The sequence below is a fragment of the Lynx canadensis genome, chromosome C1 (assembly GCF_007474595.2).
Source record: "Lynx canadensis isolate LIC74 chromosome C1, mLynCan4.pri.v2, whole genome shotgun sequence".
NCBI classification, from domain to species: domain Eukaryota; kingdom Metazoa; phylum Chordata; class Mammalia; order Carnivora; family Felidae; genus Lynx; species Lynx canadensis.
In genome coordinates this window covers 204961153-204983546 of record NC_044310.1, presented here as the reverse complement: position 1 = coordinate 204983546, position 22394 = coordinate 204961153, and the positions used below count along the sequence as shown (strand labels likewise).

The 22394-nt window shown below is 42.8% G+C and overlaps 1 protein-coding gene across 3 annotated transcripts in view; it reads left to right on the top strand.

The window, feature by feature from the left end:
* The first annotated feature begins 215 nt into the window (after nucleotides 1-215).
* The window catches only part of EPHA4 (EPH receptor A4), a 151657-nt gene continuing 129478 nt past the window's right edge, over nucleotides 216-22394 (top strand). For all 3 annotated transcript variants that reach the window (XR_003971064.2, XM_030326654.2, XM_030326655.2), the window contains exons 1-3: nucleotides 216-356; nucleotides 3428-3493; nucleotides 7838-8501. Coding sequence is in view for 2 of the 3 variants with exons in the window: in XM_030326654.2 (XP_030182514.1) it covers nucleotides 351-356; nucleotides 3428-3493; nucleotides 7838-8501 (736 nt within the window). In the remaining variant the exon portion in view is untranslated. The remainder of the gene's footprint in view (nucleotides 357-3427; nucleotides 3494-7837; nucleotides 8502-22394) is intronic.

Genomic DNA, 22394 nt, shown 5'->3' with positions numbered 1-22394 from the left:
GGCAGAGCTGGGGCCCCGAGGCCCCGGGAGACAGCGCGCCCCGCGGAGCCCGGAGGGGGCGGGGCCTCGGGGCGGGCTCTGCTCAGTGGGGCGGGGCCGGGCCGCCCCGTCTGCGCCACTATTGGCCGCGGGCCCCGGACTGGCGGGTGAACGTCACGGGCTGGGCCCACCCCCTTGGCAATGTCTTCAGCCTGCTGCACTCCTAACTTAAGCATTTATTCCACTGGGATAGAAGCGGCAGGAGCAGCGTTGGCACCGGCGAACCATGGCTGGGATTTTCTATTTCGTCCTCTTTTCCTTTCTCTTTGGGATTTGCGACGCTGTCACCGGTTCCAGGGTGTACCCCGCGAATGAAGGTAAGAGCGAGGCGGTCCTTCTGCGGTCCCGGGCAGAGAGGTGGATCTGCGGGCGAATGATCCCCGGGCGCGAGGCCGGGGTGTGAGGGGATCCTGGCGTGAGTGGCGCACCCCCACTTCGGAGAAGGGGACCAGGACGAGGGGATCCGCGAGGAGGAGGGGGGAAGCTGCCGGGCAGCCTGCCCCGGGAGGTGACCGTGCATTCGGCGGAGCTACCCAAGTTTGTAGCGAAAGGACAAAGTTTATCAGCATCCGCCAGCGAGGCGAGCTCCAGGCGCCCCAGGGGATACACGGGAGCTAACGCCAGGATTAAAAAAAAAAAAAAAAAATGGACCTACCACCGTTCCCAACCCAGCCCCGGTCAAGGGGGGACGCAAGCCTGGAACCAAGTGAGTGCTTGGTGCTCCAGGGTTCTTGCGAAAGCCTTGGAGCTCAGGTTTCTGCAAAGTTTCCCGAGCCTTGGGCTTCCCAGGACCCGGCTGCGGGGCCTCAGCTGCACAGCGGTCGTGGCGCCGCTAGCAGGTCGCCAGTGACCTGATTTCTGTAGCGCCCGGCGTCAGACACCTTTCTCCCCGCTGGGCCGCGCGCTCCGGGTGCGCGATCGCTGGCCTAAGGGCGCCCATGCTCTTCAGATAACCCCGCAGACCCCGGGAGCCCGCTGGCAAGTTGAACGTACTAGTTTTCGGGTTTTGCCCCCAGAACTATACACTGGGTTAGTTTGGATGGAATGTGCGAGACCGACCGGACCCGTCTGGGTGTATTTTCCGCGCGTCTCTTCGGACGTGCTGGAAAGATTGTATCCGTGTAGGAGGTTGATCATTTAGTTTCTGATGATCTCAGAGAAAGGCGAATTGAATGCGTGTGTGTGTGTGTGTGTGTGTGTGTGTGTATGCGCGCGCGCACAAATGCGTGTGTGTGGGTGCGCGGGTGCCCGCGTGGACGCGGACGATTGTGTGTGCCTATGCGTGAGTGTCCTGATTGTGTGCGCCTGTGTTCGGTGCTGCTTGTGTTCAAGTAAGCGTGCATCTAGCCTTGCACCCGTCTCGTCGACTCTTGCACACACACCCCCGCCCCGCGCTGCCTCCCCCAGCCATCTATCCATCCATCCATCCATCCATCCATCCATCTATTCATCCGTCCATCTCTCCAGAATCCGTCCACGCGTCCCTGCGCAATCTATCATTTTTCCTGTTCCGAAGGAGGGAGCCAAAAACCAACTTAGCCTTGGCTGGGCATCCGGTACCCAGGAGCTCGCCAGACAGAGGCGAGATTCGGAGAGATTCGCACACCTGCCGGCAGACACTGTTTGGAGGAAAGGGGCGCCCTCCCACCCTCTCGATCTCCTCCCTTCTTCCTTACTGGCTTCTGGTGCCATCGTGGTCGCTGAGGCCCCTCGATCCCCAGGGTCATTCCTTTCAGGGGAAGCATGGATCTCGCTTTCTCTTGACTACTTCGCACACTTGTTAGGACGTCCCTCAAGACCTCTCTGGCACCAGACGTAACAGAGATTTTTTTTTCTTTTTTCTTTCCTCTTTTTTTTCTTTTTCTTTACCCTTTTCTTGTTTTTTCTTTTGGAGGCAAAACTTGGGAGCGCTAGACAAAAACGGTGTTGATGGAGCTGTAGACTGATGTAGAACGAAGGGGGGGTGGTATCTCCCCTCCCCCCTCCGGCCGCTCCTCCCCCTTAAAAATTAATTCATTTTGTTGCTTTTTATTCCCATCACGTTTCCTTTTCTCCCTTTTACCCTCCCTTTCTACTCCCTCCCTTTTTTTGTAAATTGGGTCTTATTGTTCCCTTTGTGTCCCTAATCCACCTTACATAAATCCAAATGGATGTAGCGGGCTTTTCTCTAGGGACCCAGAAGAGGGAATGAGGGGGGGGGGGGGGGCGCAACTCCGGGCGGGAGCGACCCAGGGTAGGGCTCTACATTTTAAAATAATTAAGAGACCCTAGGAATTCTGGCTCCTCGGGAAAACCGGGAGAAAGCGCTGATTTGAAGCCCTTGACTTGGGGATGAAACGAGGGAAGGTGGGCAGAATTCAGGGGCCTGGCGGTGAGATGGTGAATCTGAGTGCCCAGGAGCAAGGTTGAGGGCTCCCTATTCCCACCCCTCCCCCAGCCTAAAGAGCCAGCCTCACTGATCAAAATTAATAACCCGGGGGTTCCTTTGAGATGGGCCTTTCGACCCCCAGGCCTGCAGATCTCGGTGGGAAAGGGAATGTGGAGAGGTTAAGAATCCATTGTGTCCTTTTCAGTGTCCTCGGTGCCTAGGACAGTTCCAGCCTGGGTGGGGTGTAGCAGCTCTGTGGCCTTCCCACCCCCGCATCCCCCACCCTCTTAGGTGCAGCACAAGGACACTAAACCTGTTAGACAGCACTCCCTCACCTAAAATTCAAACCGGTGATGTCCTTCTAGGCTGAGGAGAAGTCTCTGGTTGTCCTCCAAAAGACCTGGGGAAGAGAATATTCCAGTGTGTTTGCATTTAATTCTACAACGGTTCTGCCATTACCCCTCTCTGAAACTTTCATATTTTAAAAAAAAGGAGCGGATACCACATCCGGGGCCTCTTTCTTTGGTGGGGGAGGGAGAAAGAAATGATAGAGAGAGCCTTTTCATGACCCTTTGGAGTACTCTCTGTTAGAATTCACATTGATGATGAGTTATGTGGTCATCGAAACTTGCAAAAACAAATAACTCTAGTAGATACCACACAGAGAATGAATGCAGGTTTTGCTCTGGAGTGGAACTGCACTACATAGATATATTTATTTTTTGAATTGTAACTTGAGATTCTCTATTCATCCTTTTTTCGAAAATGAATCAACTCAGTCCTGGGATGGAATTTTAATGCCAGCAAGTTAATAAATAAGAACGTGCAGATTTCAAGAGGGGAGAAGATCAAGTAAGTATGATTATTTACATAAGTGAGACCAGTTTAGGTTTTGATCAGGAGTTGGATATGCACACCCTCAGCACATATGGAAACGCTCAGGCAATGGTTTTTGTAGTATTAGGGTTTTTTTGCCATTGGGAAATTACATCCATTTTTTTTTTCTTTGTTTCATTGCAGTACCTTATTGGATTCCAGGTCTGTTCAGGGAAAACTTGGGTGGATAGCGACCCTCTGGAAGGAGGGTTAAGTTTCCGAGTTGCTCTCTGATCCAAAGGGTAAAAAAGGGAGTGATTAGCAACTTTCTGCGAGTCCTAATGGCTTTATTCTTGTTGATTGTGGTAGTGGGTCAGATTTCCACCATGGCCTATGAGTGAATTACGCTTTGTTGGAGAATCCTATACTCCCTTGGATGGCTCTGTCATAGAAGAAGTAGAAACCAAAAGGGCAGAAAGGGGTTTCAAAATTAGGAGATTGGTGGAGGCATAGACTTAGATGCCTATTTAAAACTAAAATACCCTCAAGAAACACAATCCAGGGACCAAATTAGAATTCGTGCCTATTAATATGATGGCCGTGAAGTCCTGACAGGGTTCATTTTAGAGCAATTGTTCTGTTTCCAGATGAGGAAAATGCATAAGTAAAGAGACCAGGGAGAAAACATTTTCTGATTGCAGCAGGTACAGGTTTAGTTCTAGGTGTAAGCAACAGGGCGGGGGGGGGGTGGGGGGTGATGGGGATGGTCCTTACCTTGCTATCTGCAGCTCTCTTGCACACAAAGAGAAAGACCTATGAACTTGTGCCAGAGGCACAATATATGCAGAAACAAACAAACAAATGAACGAACCAAAACACAACAACAAACAACGCTTTTGAATTGTTGGTGCTGAATGTGGCAACAACACAACAACAACAACAGCTTTTGAATTGTTGGTGCTGAATGTGGAAAAGTTTACATATTGGAATCTTGAATCTTTGGGAAAGGGGAAGCTAGAAGAATAAAGTATTGAGAGAGTTCATCACTGTTCATTTCTTCTCAAATGTGCCACCCCTGCCTCCTGAAGATTTACAGACCACGGTTAGGTCAATGGCCCACATCTTCCCCCTCACGCCCTTCAGAACACGGTCAGAATGCATCAGCTTTGGAAAGAAATCCATTTAGCCTTTAACTCGGCTTCTGCCAATTTAAGTATTCTCAATCCTTTAAAAATTAAGTAGATCAGTCTACTTTTATATGCTTGATAATCTATGACAGAGTCAGTTGTTAAACACATGAGGTGAACAGAGAGGGAGTGTTTAGCAGGCGAAAGCCCTAAGGGCCGCTCCCGTATGGTGCCCTCACACCACCTGTCCATTGAATCACAATAAAGGATGAAAAAGTAAAGATTCACAGAAACTTGTAAAAAGGCGGGCTGCAAAAAATAAGGCAAGAAAGTAGTAAGGCAATGGAGACTCTTAGGGGGCCTTTTTTCCAAAAGAGGTCGTGTAATCCACATGAAATAAACCGGAGGTCGCCTTGCCTTCCTGTTTATCCGCCTGAACTTGACTGCACTTGGTTGGCTCTCTGCTGAAAAAATTCTAGTCGGGGCCTCAAAACCATTTTTTAAAGGGAGGGGAGTGATTGGCAGCCTCTGGCATTGTAGACGGCTGTATTCACTGCTGTTGCAGGCAATTGCCCTCATCCTTTGAATGCGAAGAAAGGTAAAAGCTTATCTTGTGAGAGTCAGCCTCTTGTTAATCCTATACCCTGGAAAGGTCACTGATTCAGGGAGGCTTTCCCATGCTGTACCAGGAGGATAGCTCTGTAGGTTGACTGTATTAGAACTGCTAGCAAAATTGAGGATGGAACGCATCAGTACTTTGAAAATTTAATGAGCCTTATTTTCTTACTGGCCACTCTCAAGTTTGAAGGGAGAAGGCATCGAATATGATTTTGGACCTGCCTTGCTACACTAAATATACATGTGATCTGTTTAAAAGCAAGGAATGACACATTTCTGAGTACAGCCTATGGTCTATCTAGTTTCTGGAAAGCTTTTACCGCAACTTAATATGCTGTAGACATCCCACATCCTGCACCCACCCCCCAACTGCTGAAAGGACACCTGCTCACTTTTTCTAAACACAAAACTTCTTTCGGTCGTCTTGAAGTCTCTTAAAATAATACTGTGCGTATATAGCTGATTGTGTACAACCCAGAACTTTTTATGGACCTAATGTGGACTTCTGAATGCAGAATGTAGTTGTTTTTTTTTTCCCCCTCTCCTTAAGTATTAGGGGTGCAACATTTTAGATATTATTGCAAGGGGCTGGAAATGACATTTTGTTTATGTATAATAGAATTAGTCATTCCAAAATATATAGTAGCCATTGAGAAATTATGTGCCGAATTATAAAGTCTCATTAATCTGTAGATCTTGTAATTTAAGAAGACTTTTTCAGGCTTAGAATGAAGGTATGAATTGGATTATCTACCAAGTATGGATGGACTGGCTTTAAAAAGTTCTTTCTAGCTAAACGTAAAAGCACATTTGTATCTTTTGGTTATTCTGAAATTTCTACCTGCAGGGAGAACGGCTTATATCTTTCTTGGCTGGAAACTTGGGATCACGGTTTGGTCAATAAGTGTTGTCCTTTATTTGTTGTTATTGTTATTTTTAAAGAGGAAGGGAAAACTTAACAATACCACAGAGTCAGATATGAAATATAGTCAGAGACAACTCCCTGTTCTCTTTTTTTCTGTAAGAACAACTAAGCAGAACATAGAATAATTGAAAGGAATGGCTCCTGATGGCAACATTGTAGCAAAAACCTAATTTCTTGGCAGTGGTCCTTTAAAGGAGTCTATTGAGTTTCTGATACTGATTGTAAAATACAAAACTAAGGCCGAGATTTGTCATTGTTCTGGTGAATTGATCGATGTGTTTAGACAATTAAGGTCAGGCTGGAAAATTCACATTGGACCCAAACTATCCTGTATGAACTCTATGGAGATATCCCTGTGTGCTTTCATTTACATTGATAAATGTGTTTTTCCATATTCCCTTTGTTCTGAGATGAGAAGCATGCTGAGTAGGGTTTTTTTGAAGGTGGAGATCTATTTTTGGATTTACATGAATTTCCCCAAATAAGTAAATTACTGGTGATTTATTGCTTAGCGGATAAAAAGAAATTTTAATCACCACAGGGCACTTATCCCTCCCAGTTCCAACTTTCATAATGGTCGCAGATGAAAGGGATACAGAATTTTATGCAGTGTGGCCCTTCACAGAGTAACATTTCCATCCATTAATAGTTTTCCAATGCACAGATGGAAAACCCGTTAAAAGATACATTATGGTTGTACGTACTTCATTGGATTGAATGGAGCTTTAAGTGGAGCTATTATGGAATATGAATTTTTTTTACACTATCTTTTTTTTTCTTCTAATTATATTCATGTGTTAGATACTTAAGCTGATTTATACCAGATCTATATAAATGCATCACTGTAGATATTAGGGAAGAATTGGAGGCTTCCTGCTAGCCCTCTAGGAGCCCCCAAACAATCTTGCTGCTCTTAGGATTATTTTTAAAAGCTGTGGCAAGAGTGAAATTACTACTCTAGTCACAGTGAGTTCAGACTGTCCCACCAGTAGAATCTTTATGTGAGGAAGTCGATTGCAAAGAAAACCCTAAAAGCCTTCTTTAATTTTCTTGGGCTTTCAATCATACATACCACCTACTATTGTATTTTCAATGTCCACAGAATATTTGGAAGAGGCATATGTGCGTTCTTGTTTCCTTACGGGTATGTGTTTTAAAAATAGGAATACGTATATGAAAATCAGAATATACATAATTCATTGAATCCATTGCTCTGCAAAGGTGTCTCATTGTTATGAATGACAGTGGATTTGAGAAATCCAACCATAAAGTTTGCTCTCTGTCTTCCCAGGATTACCAAAACCAGAAGAGTGAGATTTTCTTTACCTCTTTAAAGAATAGGGACGGTGCCAAAAAAAAAAAAAAAAAAATCGACTGACATTTTTTTTTTAGGTATTAGAGAGCAAAGTTCTGACAGGAGCACCACTAATTAACTGATAATTGTCTTCCTTTGGCAAGCTTCTTTCTTCCTGCTCTTAATTTGCAGGTCTCTGCTCAGTTGTTGAAACAATACACATACTAGTTTTTCATTTACGAGTAAATTTGAACTGTTGCCACTTGAAATTGTAGCTGTTGTAATAGGCGAATTTGAGGTTGTTAGACCACCACAAGGAGCTGCTAGTGAATTCATAAGCGATACATCTACCAATGCCTCTGGATTTTAGGCAAAAGAATGAAACCACCACAAACACACACACACACACACACACACACACACACCACACAAACACACACACACCAGAAAACAAAAAATAAAAAAAATACTTCCCCAATAAAATGTTGTCTTGTCTCCCATAAGATGTTTCATTAGTGAGGGTTGATGCTCAGGAGTTTGCTTCCTCACTGGAACAAAAATCATCACTGTCCTGCGAGGGTAAAACGGAATGGACAAATCACTGTATGATGACGTTTTGTAATTGATACATTTCCTCTGGATCTTTGCAGTGGGAGGAAGTGAGCATAATGGATGAAAAAAATACACCAATCCGAACCTACCAAGTGTGCAATGTGATGGAACCCAGTCAGAATAACTGGCTACGAACTGATTGGATCACCCGAGAAGGGGCTCAGAGGGTGTACATTGAGATCAAGTTCACCTTGAGAGACTGCAACAGTCTTCCGGGTGTCATGGGGACTTGCAAGGAGACGTTTAACCTGTACTACTATGAATCGGACAATGACAAAGAGCGTTTCATCCGAGAGAGCCAGTTTGCCAAGATTGACACCATTGCGGCCGACGAGAGCTTCACCCAAGTGGACATTGGTGACAGAATCATGAAACTGAACACTGAGATCCGGGATGTAGGGCCACTGAGCAAAAAGGGGTTTTACCTGGCTTTTCAGGATGTGGGGGCCTGCATTGCCCTGGTATCGGTCCGCGTGTTCTATAAGAAGTGTCCGCTCACCGTTCGCAACCTGGCCCAATTTCCAGACACCATCACAGGGGCTGATACGTCTTCCCTGGTGGAAGTTCGAGGCTCCTGTGTCAACAACTCAGAAGAAAAGGATGTGCCAAAAATGTACTGTGGGGCAGATGGTGAGTGGCTGGTACCCATTGGCAACTGCCTATGCAATGCTGGGCATGAAGAGTGGAATGGAGAATGCCAAGGTAAGGAGAGCCATATTGTACTTTTCATTAGGGCTTAGTGCACGTAATTAAATCAGAGATGAGACTAAATGGAGTAAAGCCAGTAATTAGCAGCCCCTGTGGGATGTGGTGGGACAGAGGGGTCTAATGAGTAAGTGCTATAGCTCCAGGTGGCAAGGCTAAGACATTTCTAATACTGACAAAATAAATGATGCTGTGTAATCAGCAGAAGGCCAAACACATTTGCTAACAGGCACTTAGATCTGAACTGGCTTGATGTGCCCTCTGAAATGTAAATGAACAAGTGGAAGAAACAGACTCGATTGATCCTTACTTTAAGCAGGCAGACACGTTTTCAAACCATAGTTTTGCTGTCTACAGATCTGGGAAAATGGCAGCAATGGTTAAATATCTCTCGTCGCGTATGTATGTACAGGAACGACTTAACTGTGACATTAGGATCGCATTCTTGCAATTCCCTCCCACTGATTAAAATCGAGCTGTGTGAAGAAAGTCCAGTTTTTCCTGCCTCATGGGCCAGTGTAGACGAGTGGAGTGGAGTATAGACAACATGGAGTGACAGAGTTTCAAGTACACTCTGTTCCACCGAGCACCCATTGATAGGGTCTGCAAGTGACATTAATCTTGATGAAAGACCTCTTGATTTCCCCGAGGAGGTGATAAAGAGCTAATGAGAGTCTTATTTGATCTGTATGGTCGGAAGCCATAGTGAATTGTGATCCATTTTGGTTATTGAGTTTTTGAAGAAATCGAGACTTTTTTTCTATCACGTTAATTACTACTTATCAGATTACCAAGAAGATTTTCTTTCCTGAAGTTTAGTGTATGCAATTCTTCCTTCCCTTATTTCTCCTTCCTGGGGAGTTTTTGTAAAAGAGTTTTCTTTGCAGCGGCTTTGTTTCTGAGCAGGGGGATGAAAAAAGTTCATATTTAGATGGATTGCTCGTGTTGTGTGTGGATTAAGGCTTAAAAAACTCAGTCATGCCTAGCGTTGTTATTTTTGCTTGATGTTTTATTTTTAGTGGTTATCAATAGTCTGCTGCCACCAATCTTATGGTTACTCCTAAACAGTGTAACTCTGGTCCCGACTATGGAACGGATCCGATTAATCTGTTCTCAGGGTGACTGTTGAGCTGTAGACTGATTGCCACATGGTTCATCTGATTTGGTGATTAAAGACCCCGCAATAACTGACTGCCAAACAATTTGTCTGGCATTTCAACCATCTTAATGACAGGGTGGGATTAGCCATGGGACAATCCACTTGACTGACTGGAAATCAACAGTTATAACCTCAAGAAAGTTGCATTTGTGGTAATTTGATGTCATAGGTTATGCATTTTTCTCCTTTATACTTTATGCTGTTTTAAAGTGGCACTCCTGATTTGCTAGTTATTTCTAGGAGTAGCTAACAAGGAATGTCGTAAATCCATCATAAATAAAACAATAAACCTTTTCTGTTGACCCAGAGTGAAAAGGTAAACTTGTAAATTTGAAAACTTTTAGGTTGGTTGTTAAAGTTGTTTGTTTGTTTGTTTACAACGATTAATTTCTTGGTCACTGTGTTGGCTCTTGACTTAGCAGCTACTAGATCGGCTCTACCAAACTGAAACCCTGAAGTATATTCTGGTAGGAGTATTAGAACATATATGAGAGCATTGTTATTGGCACCTAGATGGCAATCATCATAGCAGGAACAGTGACGTGAACAGGACAATGACACCGCATCACATCTAGAGTAAATTATTCTGCCTCTTCGATTTTTGTAACACAGGACTTGCACGTCTTCCCATGTCAAGATTCTTATATATATATTTAAAAGAAAAAAGAAAAAACACCATTGTCTTCCATTTCCTGCTTTGGCATTAGGACATCTCTGTATCTAATGTCATTGATTTTCAATTGTCACAGAGCCCAGTAACTCATACATTGCTACCCTGTGAAAGTCCTTGACAGTTTTACAGCCCAAATTAGAAGAAGAAGAGAAAAAGATGGAGGGGGAAGTGAATGTAAAGGCAATTGAACATTTTAGTGGTTTGCTTTATGGAAATAATCTTGGGAATCCAGTTAATCATATGGTTCATGGAAAGGGTGGGGCTCCGTGTTTTAGGTCCAGTCTATTTCTAAGCAAACTGTTCCTAACACAAGGCCAGATATTTAATGGAAGGGGAGGTTGAGGCCTTTTTTTTTTTTTTTTTTTTTTCTTTTTGAATCTGTATTGTTCTCACTCTGGTATTTTCTTTGCTGCTCATAAAATGATTAACTCTTTCAAGAAGACATTTTTGACCAAAATCTTGCACGTTGTTTGTTTGTTTGTTTTTAATACTACCAGGGAGGACTTGCTGATGCATTTAGGGAGGAAGGAAAAACTTGAATGGCAAGATTCTTCAGATCCAAACTTGAGTGAAACTTTTTAAAGGTGACTCAAGCCCGTAAAAATCTTAACAGTAATAAAAATAGTCGTCTCCATCCTTGACGTCATTACTGGGACGCATCCAGGTAGAGCAGAGAGAGCACTGAGGCAAAGAAATGTGTCTCGGTGTGGTCACTTAACTGTGTGACCTTGAGCCCGTTTCTTAAGCCCTCTGAGCTTTGTTTCTTCATCTGTAAAATGGGTTGACGATAACTCTACTTAGCTTGTAGTCATCGACGAGGACACAGTGATGTAGGAGTAGTAAAAGTCACCTTGTAGACCATAAAGCATTAAGCCCGTGTTAATGCTAGCAAGTTTTTGATCACTTGCTCTTCCCAAAGCTGTGGACGTTTAAGGGTATTGAGTTGGAAAAGTAAAAGAGAAACTCAATCTCCCAGCCACTCGGGGACGTCAAGGCTAAAGATAGGAAGGAAGCAGGGCCCTTGCCTTAACCAACAATAATGTCTATTTTCACACTTCATCTTGAAAATGATATCTGGAGGGTGTCATTTGATCTCTCCCCTGCAGGAAAGAGAGCTGTCCTTTGAGTGAGAGGAAAGTGATTTGGGGGCGGGACAAGAAAGACCAGGGTTGCAAAGAGAGCTTTAGGAGGGATATAAAGGGGGAACTGGCAGTCTTCAGAACTCTGGCAACAGGTTCCTCCCCAATTGTCTTTCCAGTGGGCCTACTGTTGCAGGCCCACTAAAGCAGGTGAAAGGTCACCCGCTTCCTCATCCATCTTCCCTGGGGTCCAGGGGGTCAGAGTGAAGACGGATTCAGGTCTTACATGTTTGACAAAGGATCCTTGGACAAAAATGGCCGGGGGGGGTGGGGGGCTTGCCCGGGGGGTGCTGTTGTTTGAATCTAAGCCTCGTCATCTGCCGGAGTCCTCAAGGGACTTTGGGGACAGAACGACACTTCCTCTTGGCGTTCTTACCCCCAAGCAGTCCATGCTCATGGAGTCCTCCAGGGACGCTGGGGACAGTTGGGGACAGAACGACACTTCCTCCTCCGGGAGAACCTACCCCTGGCTGGCTTAGGCAGTGGTGTGAACTTGCCTCGTGATTGGCTGCAGAGGACAAGTAAGTTCTAGTTTGTCTGGTGGCCGGGTCTCCTCAGGCTGTTGGAAGAAGGAAAAGAAAATATACACCTTGGACCACCCCCCACCTCCCCGCAGAGCCGCACATGTACCCCCCATTGAGGAAATGGTCCAGATGTTTTATACCTTTGTCTGCATTCCTTCAGAAACATTAAGCAGAAGAAGAGAGGAGAGGATTCTTTATTAATATAGTCTTTGCTTAATTAAAAAGCTGAAAAATGAAAGGAAAGTCACAGATTTACTCTTTGTGAAATATTAATGAGAGATATTTTAGAGAGTATATATAAAAATAATACTAATAAAAAAAGTCTTTTTTTTTTTTTTTTCTGGAGTCACTCTTAAAGTCAAAGAATCACAACTGTGACAAAGTTAAACTACATAGGAATCAAGCCTTGCTGAAATACACGGTTTTGCTGTAGATTGTTTGGGTTCATATATATCTATCTAGGACCTCTATTACCTGTTATTAAAATGTGATGCCTTCGTATCAGCAAAAGGGATCATTAAAAGCTCTTCTGAGAGAGAACAAGATAGAAACGCTTTGACGGCCATAACAGAAATATTTCAGATTTGTGCTCTGAAAAGTGGGAGAGAGTTATGTTAAAAAAAAAAAAAAAAAAAAAAGACAACGAAGAAGAAATTACTTTGTTTTCTTACTATGCTGTAGAAAGAGTTTAGGAGAAAAAAGTACCGGAAAGGAAGCATTACGAATATAGTTCAGAGAAATGTTGTTCCATATCCTTTCAACCTTTGAAATTTTTCTTCTACCTTTGAATCAGATCTTTAAGAATCAATTACTTGAATCACATGGCTGCTTTTATCTTCAGCTTTGAAGCCTGGCTGTGATCACTGAAAGACGCAATTCTTTATATAAAAGAGCAGGGTTTAATTATTGTCCTCTTTGTGTCATACTTTTTCTTAACTCTTCCCTTCTTCGTGTGACCAGGGTTCTTTTGTAAGTGTGAAATCATGGAGTGGTCTCTATTTTGGGCTCACCGGAGCATCACATAGGAAATTATCTCAGTTAGGGACTTTTGAATCTGCTATTTCAGATTTGATGACTTATTTGAGTCTCACCGAGCTTTCTCGTACCTTTCAAAAAATGAATTAAGACGTCGTTATTCTGTTAAGACTTGAGTCTTTGGAAAAAAAGACTGTGTAAATGGCTTTTCAGTTACTACTGTGTAAAGCAGAGGTGGTCCTGAGAGAAGTTTGACTTTCTTATCATTGAACTTTACCACTCGGGGTTTTGGGTTTGCTTTTTCGTTTTGTCATTTAATTGAAGAATTTAACATTACCAAAGAACTATATGCCTCAAACTCTTCAACTTTTTATGAGTGACCACTCTTTATAATTTGGCAGGCAGCCCAAATGTCATCTATCTTCATGTTTTTACAAAATTAACAGAAATAGAATCATCCCCTTGATTATCATCTTGTTTTTTACGACGCTTGACTATTTATCATGGACATTACTCCGTGTTAGAGGATATGACTTTTCTTCATCCTTCATGATGGATAATTAATATTCTGAAGCATGAACATCGACATTATATGTAATTTTTCCCTTACTGATAGATATTTGGGATTTGAGTTTTTCCTGGTAATATTTTTGTGGCATAAGCAGACAAGTGACGCCAGTAATCAATACGGAACATAGTGGGATCTCATTAAATGTTCATTGAATGAATGAGTTCCTTAGTTCCACCCAAGGAACTGTGGCCTGCTTCATATTAAATGCTTAGTTGGTGGAGTAATGTTTCATGGGGTCAGCATGCTATATCAAAATCTTTGCATGTGACTAAATGTATTAATGAGGTCCTTGTTTATAATTCCTACTTCAGTTGGGTCTTCTCTTTTCATCGTGTTTATGAAGCATCTCTATGCCTGAACATTCACAAATCTCTGCAGCTCATGGGTTAACGTAATTCTTACTATAAAATGGCTAAGACCTGGTTTTGGAGTTTGAGACTTGGGTTTAGTTTCTAATGGTGCTACTTAACCAGTTGTGTGATCACGGACACTAACTTGACCTCCAGTTCACTTTTGCAAATTGGCGGCACCGGTATGTTACTATGTACGATACGCACCCATAAGCATGTTTGGAGAAAAGGGTTTCATGCAGCGTCTAGAATCATTAAGCACTTGGTCAGGGGAAGCTGTTACTGTTAATTTTATTGTTGTTAGATACAAATAGGCTGAAGGGATGGGTTATTTGACCAGTGTCTGTCCAACACTGAAAGCAATTCATTTAGGTTCCAGAGTAGAAGTTGGTTTGTTTTTGTTTCTCTTTGGCGGGGGAGTGGGGGGGGGGAAGACGTCACATAAGCAAGGGTAGGAGGTGACATGAAATGATGCATCTTACGTGCATTGATTTAGATCCTCTGTTCCTCCCATCATTGTACCAGGGTAGTGGTTCTCAAAGTGTGTTCTAGCTGGATTCCCCAAGACCCTTTCTTGTGATCTGCAAGGTCAAAACTTTCTTAATTAATACTGAACTATCATTTGCCTTTCACCTCTTTTTCTTTCATGAGTGGAGTTTTCTAGAGGCTTTTCTATGTGTGACAGATATTGAATTGAATGCAGTGGCAAATATGAGAGTCCAGCTGTCCACGTTAAAGAAATTTGCAAAACAAACAAATAAATAAATAAATGTAAAACAGTGTCACTCTCATCACTAATTTCGTTTTGGGGAAATATAGTTACTTTTTCATTAACATGTAATTTGCGTAAACATGGTTTAAAAACCATTTTCTTTAACTTTTTTTTTTTTTTAATGCTTATTTATTCTTGAGAGAGAGGGGGCAGAGCACAAGTGAGGGAGGGGCAGAGAAGGAGGGAAACACAGAATCCTAAATAGGCTCCAGGTTCTGAGCTATCAGCACAGAGCCTGACCGGGGCTCGAACTCACCAACCGGGAGATCATGACTGGAGCCCAGAAGCCCAAATGACTGAGCCACCCAGGCGCCCCGGTTTTTAGAATGGATTAAGAAATAATTTTCAAGTCCCTCAATTTCAATTTCTATCGATAGCTTTAAGTCGTGCAAACAAGAGCATTTTGGCATCCTCAATATTTTTAGAAGTGTGAAGGGGTCGTGAGACCATCAGCCGTTTAGTTTCCCTGACGGTATGTAGAATGCACCCTTCTGCCTTGCTGCAGACACGTTGAAAATGAAAAGGAAATAGGAAAGTTCTGAAAGCTGCCAGAATCTGCGAGATGAAGGTAGCTTAGAAGAATGGCCTTTTATTTATTCAACCCTTTAGATGTTTCTATCAACTTAGACAGCAATTTGTAGCTTTTAGCCCTTTAAAGCTGCTTATCTGTGTCCAATAAGGTGGCTCAGCGCTCTTTAGTTTTATTGTCCTTGTGAGGAGGCACGATTAATGAAGGCCTCAGCTGTCCCCTGGACCCGGAGAGACTGTGGGGCATAAAACCTTTCTCACTGTGGGCCTTACAGCTGGTACCTCTGAGCTGTTTTGGGGGGAGGAGAGCAGGTGAGGTCACCCAGTTCCATGATCCGACGGGTAATTAATAGTCCCATGACTAAATGGACATTTTATGAATATTCAGGGTCTGTTTCGGCTTCTTGGGAAACAATCCTGTCGGAACCGCTTACAACTCCCTTTGGAGCCGCCGAGGGTTTTGTGGGTGAATGCGGGTCGTCAGCTGTCGGCCTGGGGGTTGCTTTTCCAGGCTGCCCAGTCTTCATTTGCATTTTCTGTATGCGCCCTCATGCAAAACAGCACACCCATTTCCCCCCTCTCACAAAGGTGGTGAGGGCTTCCTTTGGAAACTCCAGCCGAAATCTCCTTCTGTTTAGGCAGAACCCACTGATTTAGACACCATGCAAATGAATTCGGTTTTGATTTGAATGCCTCCAGAGATTGGGGGCGGGGGCAGAGAGTGCACTGTTTGCACTGGGCTCTTTCTATGCGCCAACCCCCCCCCCCCCCCCCCCCCCCCCCCCCGGGTGGCTGCTTCTCACTCCCCGGCCCCTTGCCCCTTGCAAAACAACCCGGCTCCTGCTGCTCATTTTTTTTTTTTTTCTGACCTTTGGAAAGTAACCTAGTGTTGGTGAAGCCTTTAGCTTGTCTGTGTAGTGACAGCTTCAGCTGGAATCTTGCCGTTCTTTCTGAGTGCACAATTCAGATTATGCTAGGAATGTTTAGAAGTGTCCCAACAAAGGGCTGGAAAAAAAATTGTAAAGTAAAAAGATAAAATTCTTTGAAAAGCAATTGTCAGATCTCAGGAAGTTCCAGAAATAGGCGTTAGGTCACTGATGGGCTGGAATCCATTCATTCCTTCAACAAATAGACACTGAAGGCATATAACTTGCAGACCACCGTTGGCATTTTCATCTGTTTCTACATAGATGAATGAGTCCATCAGGCTTTGTACCTAGAGTCGCAATTAAAATCCCATGTCTGATTTTATCTTCAACTTGTCCCAGATAAGTTTCCTTACAAGGTGTATTGACTGTGTTCTGTTCCGTATCTCATACGTGCACTCACGGGGGGTTGAATGTCGCCTGTCCAATTCCTGTCTTCCCATCCCACCCAGTGTCTCCAAACTGACTTAACCTTTGCTTTATTCTCCTAGAAGGGCAATGCAAGCACCCTGCGTGTATAACCCAGCGGACTTCACCCTGCTTGAAAGCAGCGCTATCTTCCGTAGGCTGTGATCATATGCATCCTATAAAGTAGAAGAAGAGGACTTTGCATGAAATGTTTTTGAAGTTCGATTAGTTGTGAGTTCGAGCTAATTTCACAGGGCAGAAAACGGGCATAGCCAGACTTCGCAGTGCAATTAAGTGGAGGCAGGGTCAGCTAAAACAACATCGAAATATGGAAGAGCTTTGGTTGAGCTCCACATGGTCTGACAAAGTTTGATGATGCTGTTCAAAGTCCATTTGGGATGGATTATTAGGATTAAAGAACAGCAGAAGGCTCTGTACTTCGTGTGTTCTCTGGTGTCATTAGTGGATGAGAAAATTCAGCTGCTTATCTGGCTCTTGTTTCTAAGGATGGATTTAAACAGACCCACACTTCTTAAAGGTGATCTTACTAACCTCTTCTTAATAAGTTACAGATCCCAAATTGCTCAAAATCCTTAAAATACCATTTGAAGTGAGTTGATTGATAATTATCATTTCCCCTACGTGTACAGATATTTTCCGCAGCAGTACAAAGCTAAAGTACAGTTTCTTAATTACCCAGATAATCCTGTTTGCTTGTATTTTTAAACTATGAAGTGCTGGGTAATTATTCAATTCTTAATAGAAGGCAAATGGCAATGTAAACAATAATTAGGATGTTAGACAGACTAATGCGCTTCAAAGCAAATTGGATTTTTTTCATACTGTTCAGCATGATGTCCCATAAAGCTAACAATTTAGAAGCAAGACAGAAAAGGTTCCATTTTGTTCATATTTTATGGCGTTATCTCTTCACGGCTTGTTTTTGTGAATAGCAGTTTGCCCCAATGAAGCCGGCTGTGCCCACGCCAAATGTTTCCGTAACAATCGCTTCCCTGCTGTTTGACATTTGGCTGTGTGCTCCCAGGGCTCCAGATTGGTCCTTTGTCTGCTTCAGATCCCAGGGGTCAGAGGTTAACAGAATACTGATTTCCTCCCATAATACCATGGCAGGTAAATATGGGCCAACCTCATGATCAGTTAAGACACAGCTCAGTGAGGAATGCTTTTCTCATGGGCTTTTGTCCTTAAGAACTTCCCTGATTTAAGACGCCAAGTTTCCCAGCTATCGTTTTCCACAGCGGATCCTTCATCAGGAGCACCGCCGCCTCTTTTATGTGGCATTTTCCATTGATAACCATTCACAACTCAACAATGTATCCCCAGAAATACCTGACCTGGAAACTATGAGCAAATCATCGCGTTCAATGAATTAATTTCACAAACTTAATATGGTAACACTTTGCGGTCGTGTCTTGTCGTCTTATCTGCACTGCATGTTTCATTGATGAAATAATAAACTGATAACAAAGACTGCAGCCAAAGATACTTTAATAATGGTGCTATTATTCCCTCCGCCTTTTTCTTGTCTGGCCCTAATGGGGTGTCACCGGTTAGAGGTGTAATTAAATGAACAATCAATTTTATTTTCCATTTTTATCATGTATGGAGACGTCCAAGCATTCACCAGTATAATGTTATTAATGTTTTACATCAGTTTAATGATAAAAGTCCTATTTCTTTTTCTCCCAAGGATTCATGCGGGCCATACGATAGACTACTTCTTAACTGGTTGTGATGCACACACAGGCTTTAGAAGTTTAAAATCTGTTTTTAAACTTCCAAACTTTTTGTTACCATCAATGAGTTTTAGACCACCTTTCCATATATGACCTATCCCATTTCTTTTTTTTTTTTTTTAATGTTTACTTATTTTTGACAGAGGGAGACAGAGCATGAGCGGGGGAGGGGCAGAGAAAGAGGGGAGACACAGAACCCGAAGCTCTGAGCTGTCAGCACAGAGCCCGACACGGGGCTCCAACTCACAGATCTCGAGATCATGACCTGAGCGGCAGTCAGACGCTCAACGGACTGAGCCACCCAGGCGCCCCTGACCTATCCCATTTCTAATTGGCCAGCCTCCTTCATGTTGCACTGTGAACTTGAGGCTTGGGCTCATTTGTTTTCAGTTCTAAATGTCTGAAAAAGACATCTCCACTTTGAGAAAACTGTTTCCTTTTGAAGGGTCCAGGTTGGCAATGACTGCAGCAGCCCTCAGGCAAATTAGCATGTTAAAAGAATGGATCAATACCTTTCTGGCTCCTCCACCCTTCTTACTCTCCTCTGAGGGGGAAGAGTTTTGAAGAACCCTGGGAGGCCCTTGACAGATATGCCGGGGGGAGATTTCAAGAGGATCCTTCATTGCTGAGTTGGGAACATTGACAGCTTGATCTAGTGCCCAGACTGATTCTTCGCCGGTCATTTGAAAACGGATGCAGGAGGAATTGACAGCTTCAGGAAAGCTGTAGCAGTTCATGTAATTATGGAGAGGATTAGAAGAGAAGCGTTGGGAGAAATGAGAGAGAAGTAAGGGCACTAGTTGACCGGACTCACCTTTGGCCAACCGTTAGAGCACTGCCTTTTGTAACATTTAGCCTGCGTGTAGAGGAGCCATTGATAATAGATTTGTTTTCTTTTTTTAAGGGTTGTGCAAATCTATGCATACAAAAAAAAAAAAAAAAAAAAGCGACTGATTTTTGAGAGTGGACTGGTAGGTAATTAACAGCATAATGCTTCCAGTACTTAAGATGCAAAGGTGGTTGGGGCGCCTGGGTGGCGCAGTCGGTTGAGCGTCCGACTTCAGCCAGGTCACGATCTCGCGCTCCGTGAGTTCGAGCCCCGCGTCAGGCTCTGGGCTGATGGCTCGGAGCCTGGAGCCTGTTTCCCATTCTGTGTCTCCCTCTCTCTCTGCCCCTCCCCCGTTCATGCTCTGTCTCTCTCTGTCCCAAAGATAAATAAACGTTAAAAAAAAAAAAATTAAAAAAAAAAAAAAAAAAAAAAAAAAAAAGATGCAAAGGTGGCTAATTAACTAATGGGAGAAATCGAGATGTCATTACTCTGTTTTCTAAGGAGGTGCCAACAGAGAGGTACAGCCTAAAGTAATACTTGAACGTTCAAGTTTCCATTTGAAAAGTTGTCTTTGGGAACTCCCGGTCTGTATCCTAGACTTTTTGTCTTTGTTTTTCATTTGTATGTTATTTTATTTGTTTATTTATTTATTTTAACATACGGTGTTTTATTAGTTTCAGGTTTACAACGCAGTAATTCAGCAGTTCTGTATCCTAGGGTTTAAAATTAATGGTGATGCAAGACTCCAGTAAACCAATATAAAAGTGTGGTTTTATGTGAAAGGAACTCATGTTGATGGGAAAATGAGAACGTTATCTTTGCATGAATGAAAAGAAGCATTAAAAAAAAAAAAAATGTTGGAAACACGCCGCCAGAGAGTCGCAAACGGTCTTACATTCTGGAAGTTCTCCACAGGGCGAAAAGGGCTACTGTACTTAGCTAAAATAAACCAAGTACATAATTTTTCCTAATCTTTATGACGGACTCTGGGACTCTCATTCACAAAACATTGTAGCTATGACTATGTCAGTAATGTGTAAATGGGTACTTGATACGGTAAGAATCTTGCACTGCGATTTCAGATTTCAGCGGTTGTTCTGGAATTGTTTTGGTTCTGTTTTTTTGGTTTTGTTTTTAAGTTCATTGTTAGATCTTTTATTTTTCTTCTCCTAGGGAGACATAAAGTCATTTCTTTTGCAACTTTAAAAAATAGGTATCCTCAAAAGGAAGCCCTCCCTGAGGAAAGGGTTGTTGACTTCTGCTACGGATAATGACTGAAAAACACAAACCTATTGAGGTTTTCCAATATTTTTCATTAGGTCTTCTTGCTGGTTATCACTGATCTACAGGAAAGCTATTGATTTTTGTATGTTTATCTTCCATCCAATCTTTTTATTGAACTGTCTTGTGAATACTAATAGGTTTTCAGTTAATTCTCTAGAGTTTTCTAGAGAACTGATAGTTTTGACTGCATGAAATTATATAGTTTTTCTTTCTTTCTAAACATAAAACCCCTTATTTCTGACTTTTATCTTACGACATCGGTCAGAATTTTCAGGCCAGTAATAAATGATAGTATCAGTTGTGGCTGTCTTTATTTTATGCCCAATTTCAGTGAGCATCATTTACGAATGCTATGGGATATTTTTTTTCTTAATATCCTATTCCCAATATCGAAACACTTCTTAAAAAGAAGGAATTTTAAATTTGGTTAAATTACTTCAAGTATCACTTTTAGTTATGTGGCTCTTTTGACTTGTTGTGTTTATAAGATTAAATATATTCAGCTTTTCTGAAAATGGTCCATAAATTCTCTTTGCATTTGTGGGGGAAAAAACCTATTAGGTGGCAGTAAATTTTGATAAAAAGCTTTTTGAATTCCATTTTTTAATTGAAAATGGTGGATAAGAGCCAAAGCTTTGGAATAAGAATTTAATTTTAATCTCAGCTTTTTTGGGGGCGCCTGGGTGGCTCAGTCGGTTGAGCGTCCAACTTTGGCTCCTGTCATGATCTCGCCGTCTCTGAGTTCAAGCCCTGCCTCAGGCTCTGTGCTGATGGCTCGGAGCCTGGAGCCTGCTTTAGATTCTGTGTCTCCCTCTCTCTCTGCCCCTCCCCTGCTCATGCTCTGTCCCTCTCTGTCTCAAAAATAAATAAACATTAAAAAAAATTAATCTCAACTTTTTCACTTACAATGTGACTATGGGCTAGTTTAGTTACTTTAGCTTCCGTTTTCTCCTCTGTTGTATGGGGATGATGATACCTACCCCATGGGTATACTTAGGATTAAATAATACGCATAACGTGTGGGACGATGTACATAAGTTTCACTTGGGAGATGGTATCTATTCGGTAGTCAATAAAATGTGGAAAGTTTTATTAGTTTATCTTGAATCTTTAGGAAATATCCCACTGCTATTAGCCTATATATTCTCTCTCCTTGTTTGTCTCTCTTTCCAACTGTATGTCATTCTTTCTGTCTCTCATCTTGTTCTTTTTCATTGTTATTTGTTTTTTAAGTTTTATTTATTTATTTTGAGAGAGAGAAAGCACAAGCAGGGGAGGGGCAGAGAGAGGGGGAGAGGGAGAATCCCAAGCGGGCTCCACATTGTTAGCGTTGAAACCAAGAGTCAGATGCTTAAACTGACTGAGCCGCCCAGGCGCCCCTCTCTCTTATTTTATTCTTAGCAGGTTTTGGTATTATAGTCGATTCATCAAGTTAATTTTGATAGTTTTCCATTTTTTATTGGCACCGCAGAAAGTTAACGTGTGTGAGAATTAGCTTTTCTCGGCGAGTTTGAAAGCTTTCACCATTAAAGCTGGCTCTCGACTGTGCTCTTATGATTTGGGCACTTTTCTGTATATTTGCTAGAATTCAATAAAAAGTGCAACAACCCCATAAAGGAAGCTGGCTCTGGGACTTTGTTCGATTGTCTTTCAAATCACATGGATGGCTTTTCAACCCTAACAGAATAGACCTCCTCTTTGACTTTGATTCAGGCCTTTCCCAGCCTCCGCTGACTTTAGGAAGAAAGCAAAGATGTCACATTGCTCTCATCCCTAATTTCATTATTGAGCTTTTGTGTTCTTGTGCGGATCTTAAATGTATAAGGTGAAGAGAACGGGATCGTTAAACCTAGAGTTAGTGCAGTGGCATGGTTGAGCCGCTCATTAATCAGGAGCCTGGCTGTTAAGGAGAATCTAGCTGAGAAAATATTTAATATCCCATTGGGGAAAGCTGCATTTCACTGCGGGTCAATGTGGATGTGGCCCCTCTGAGCT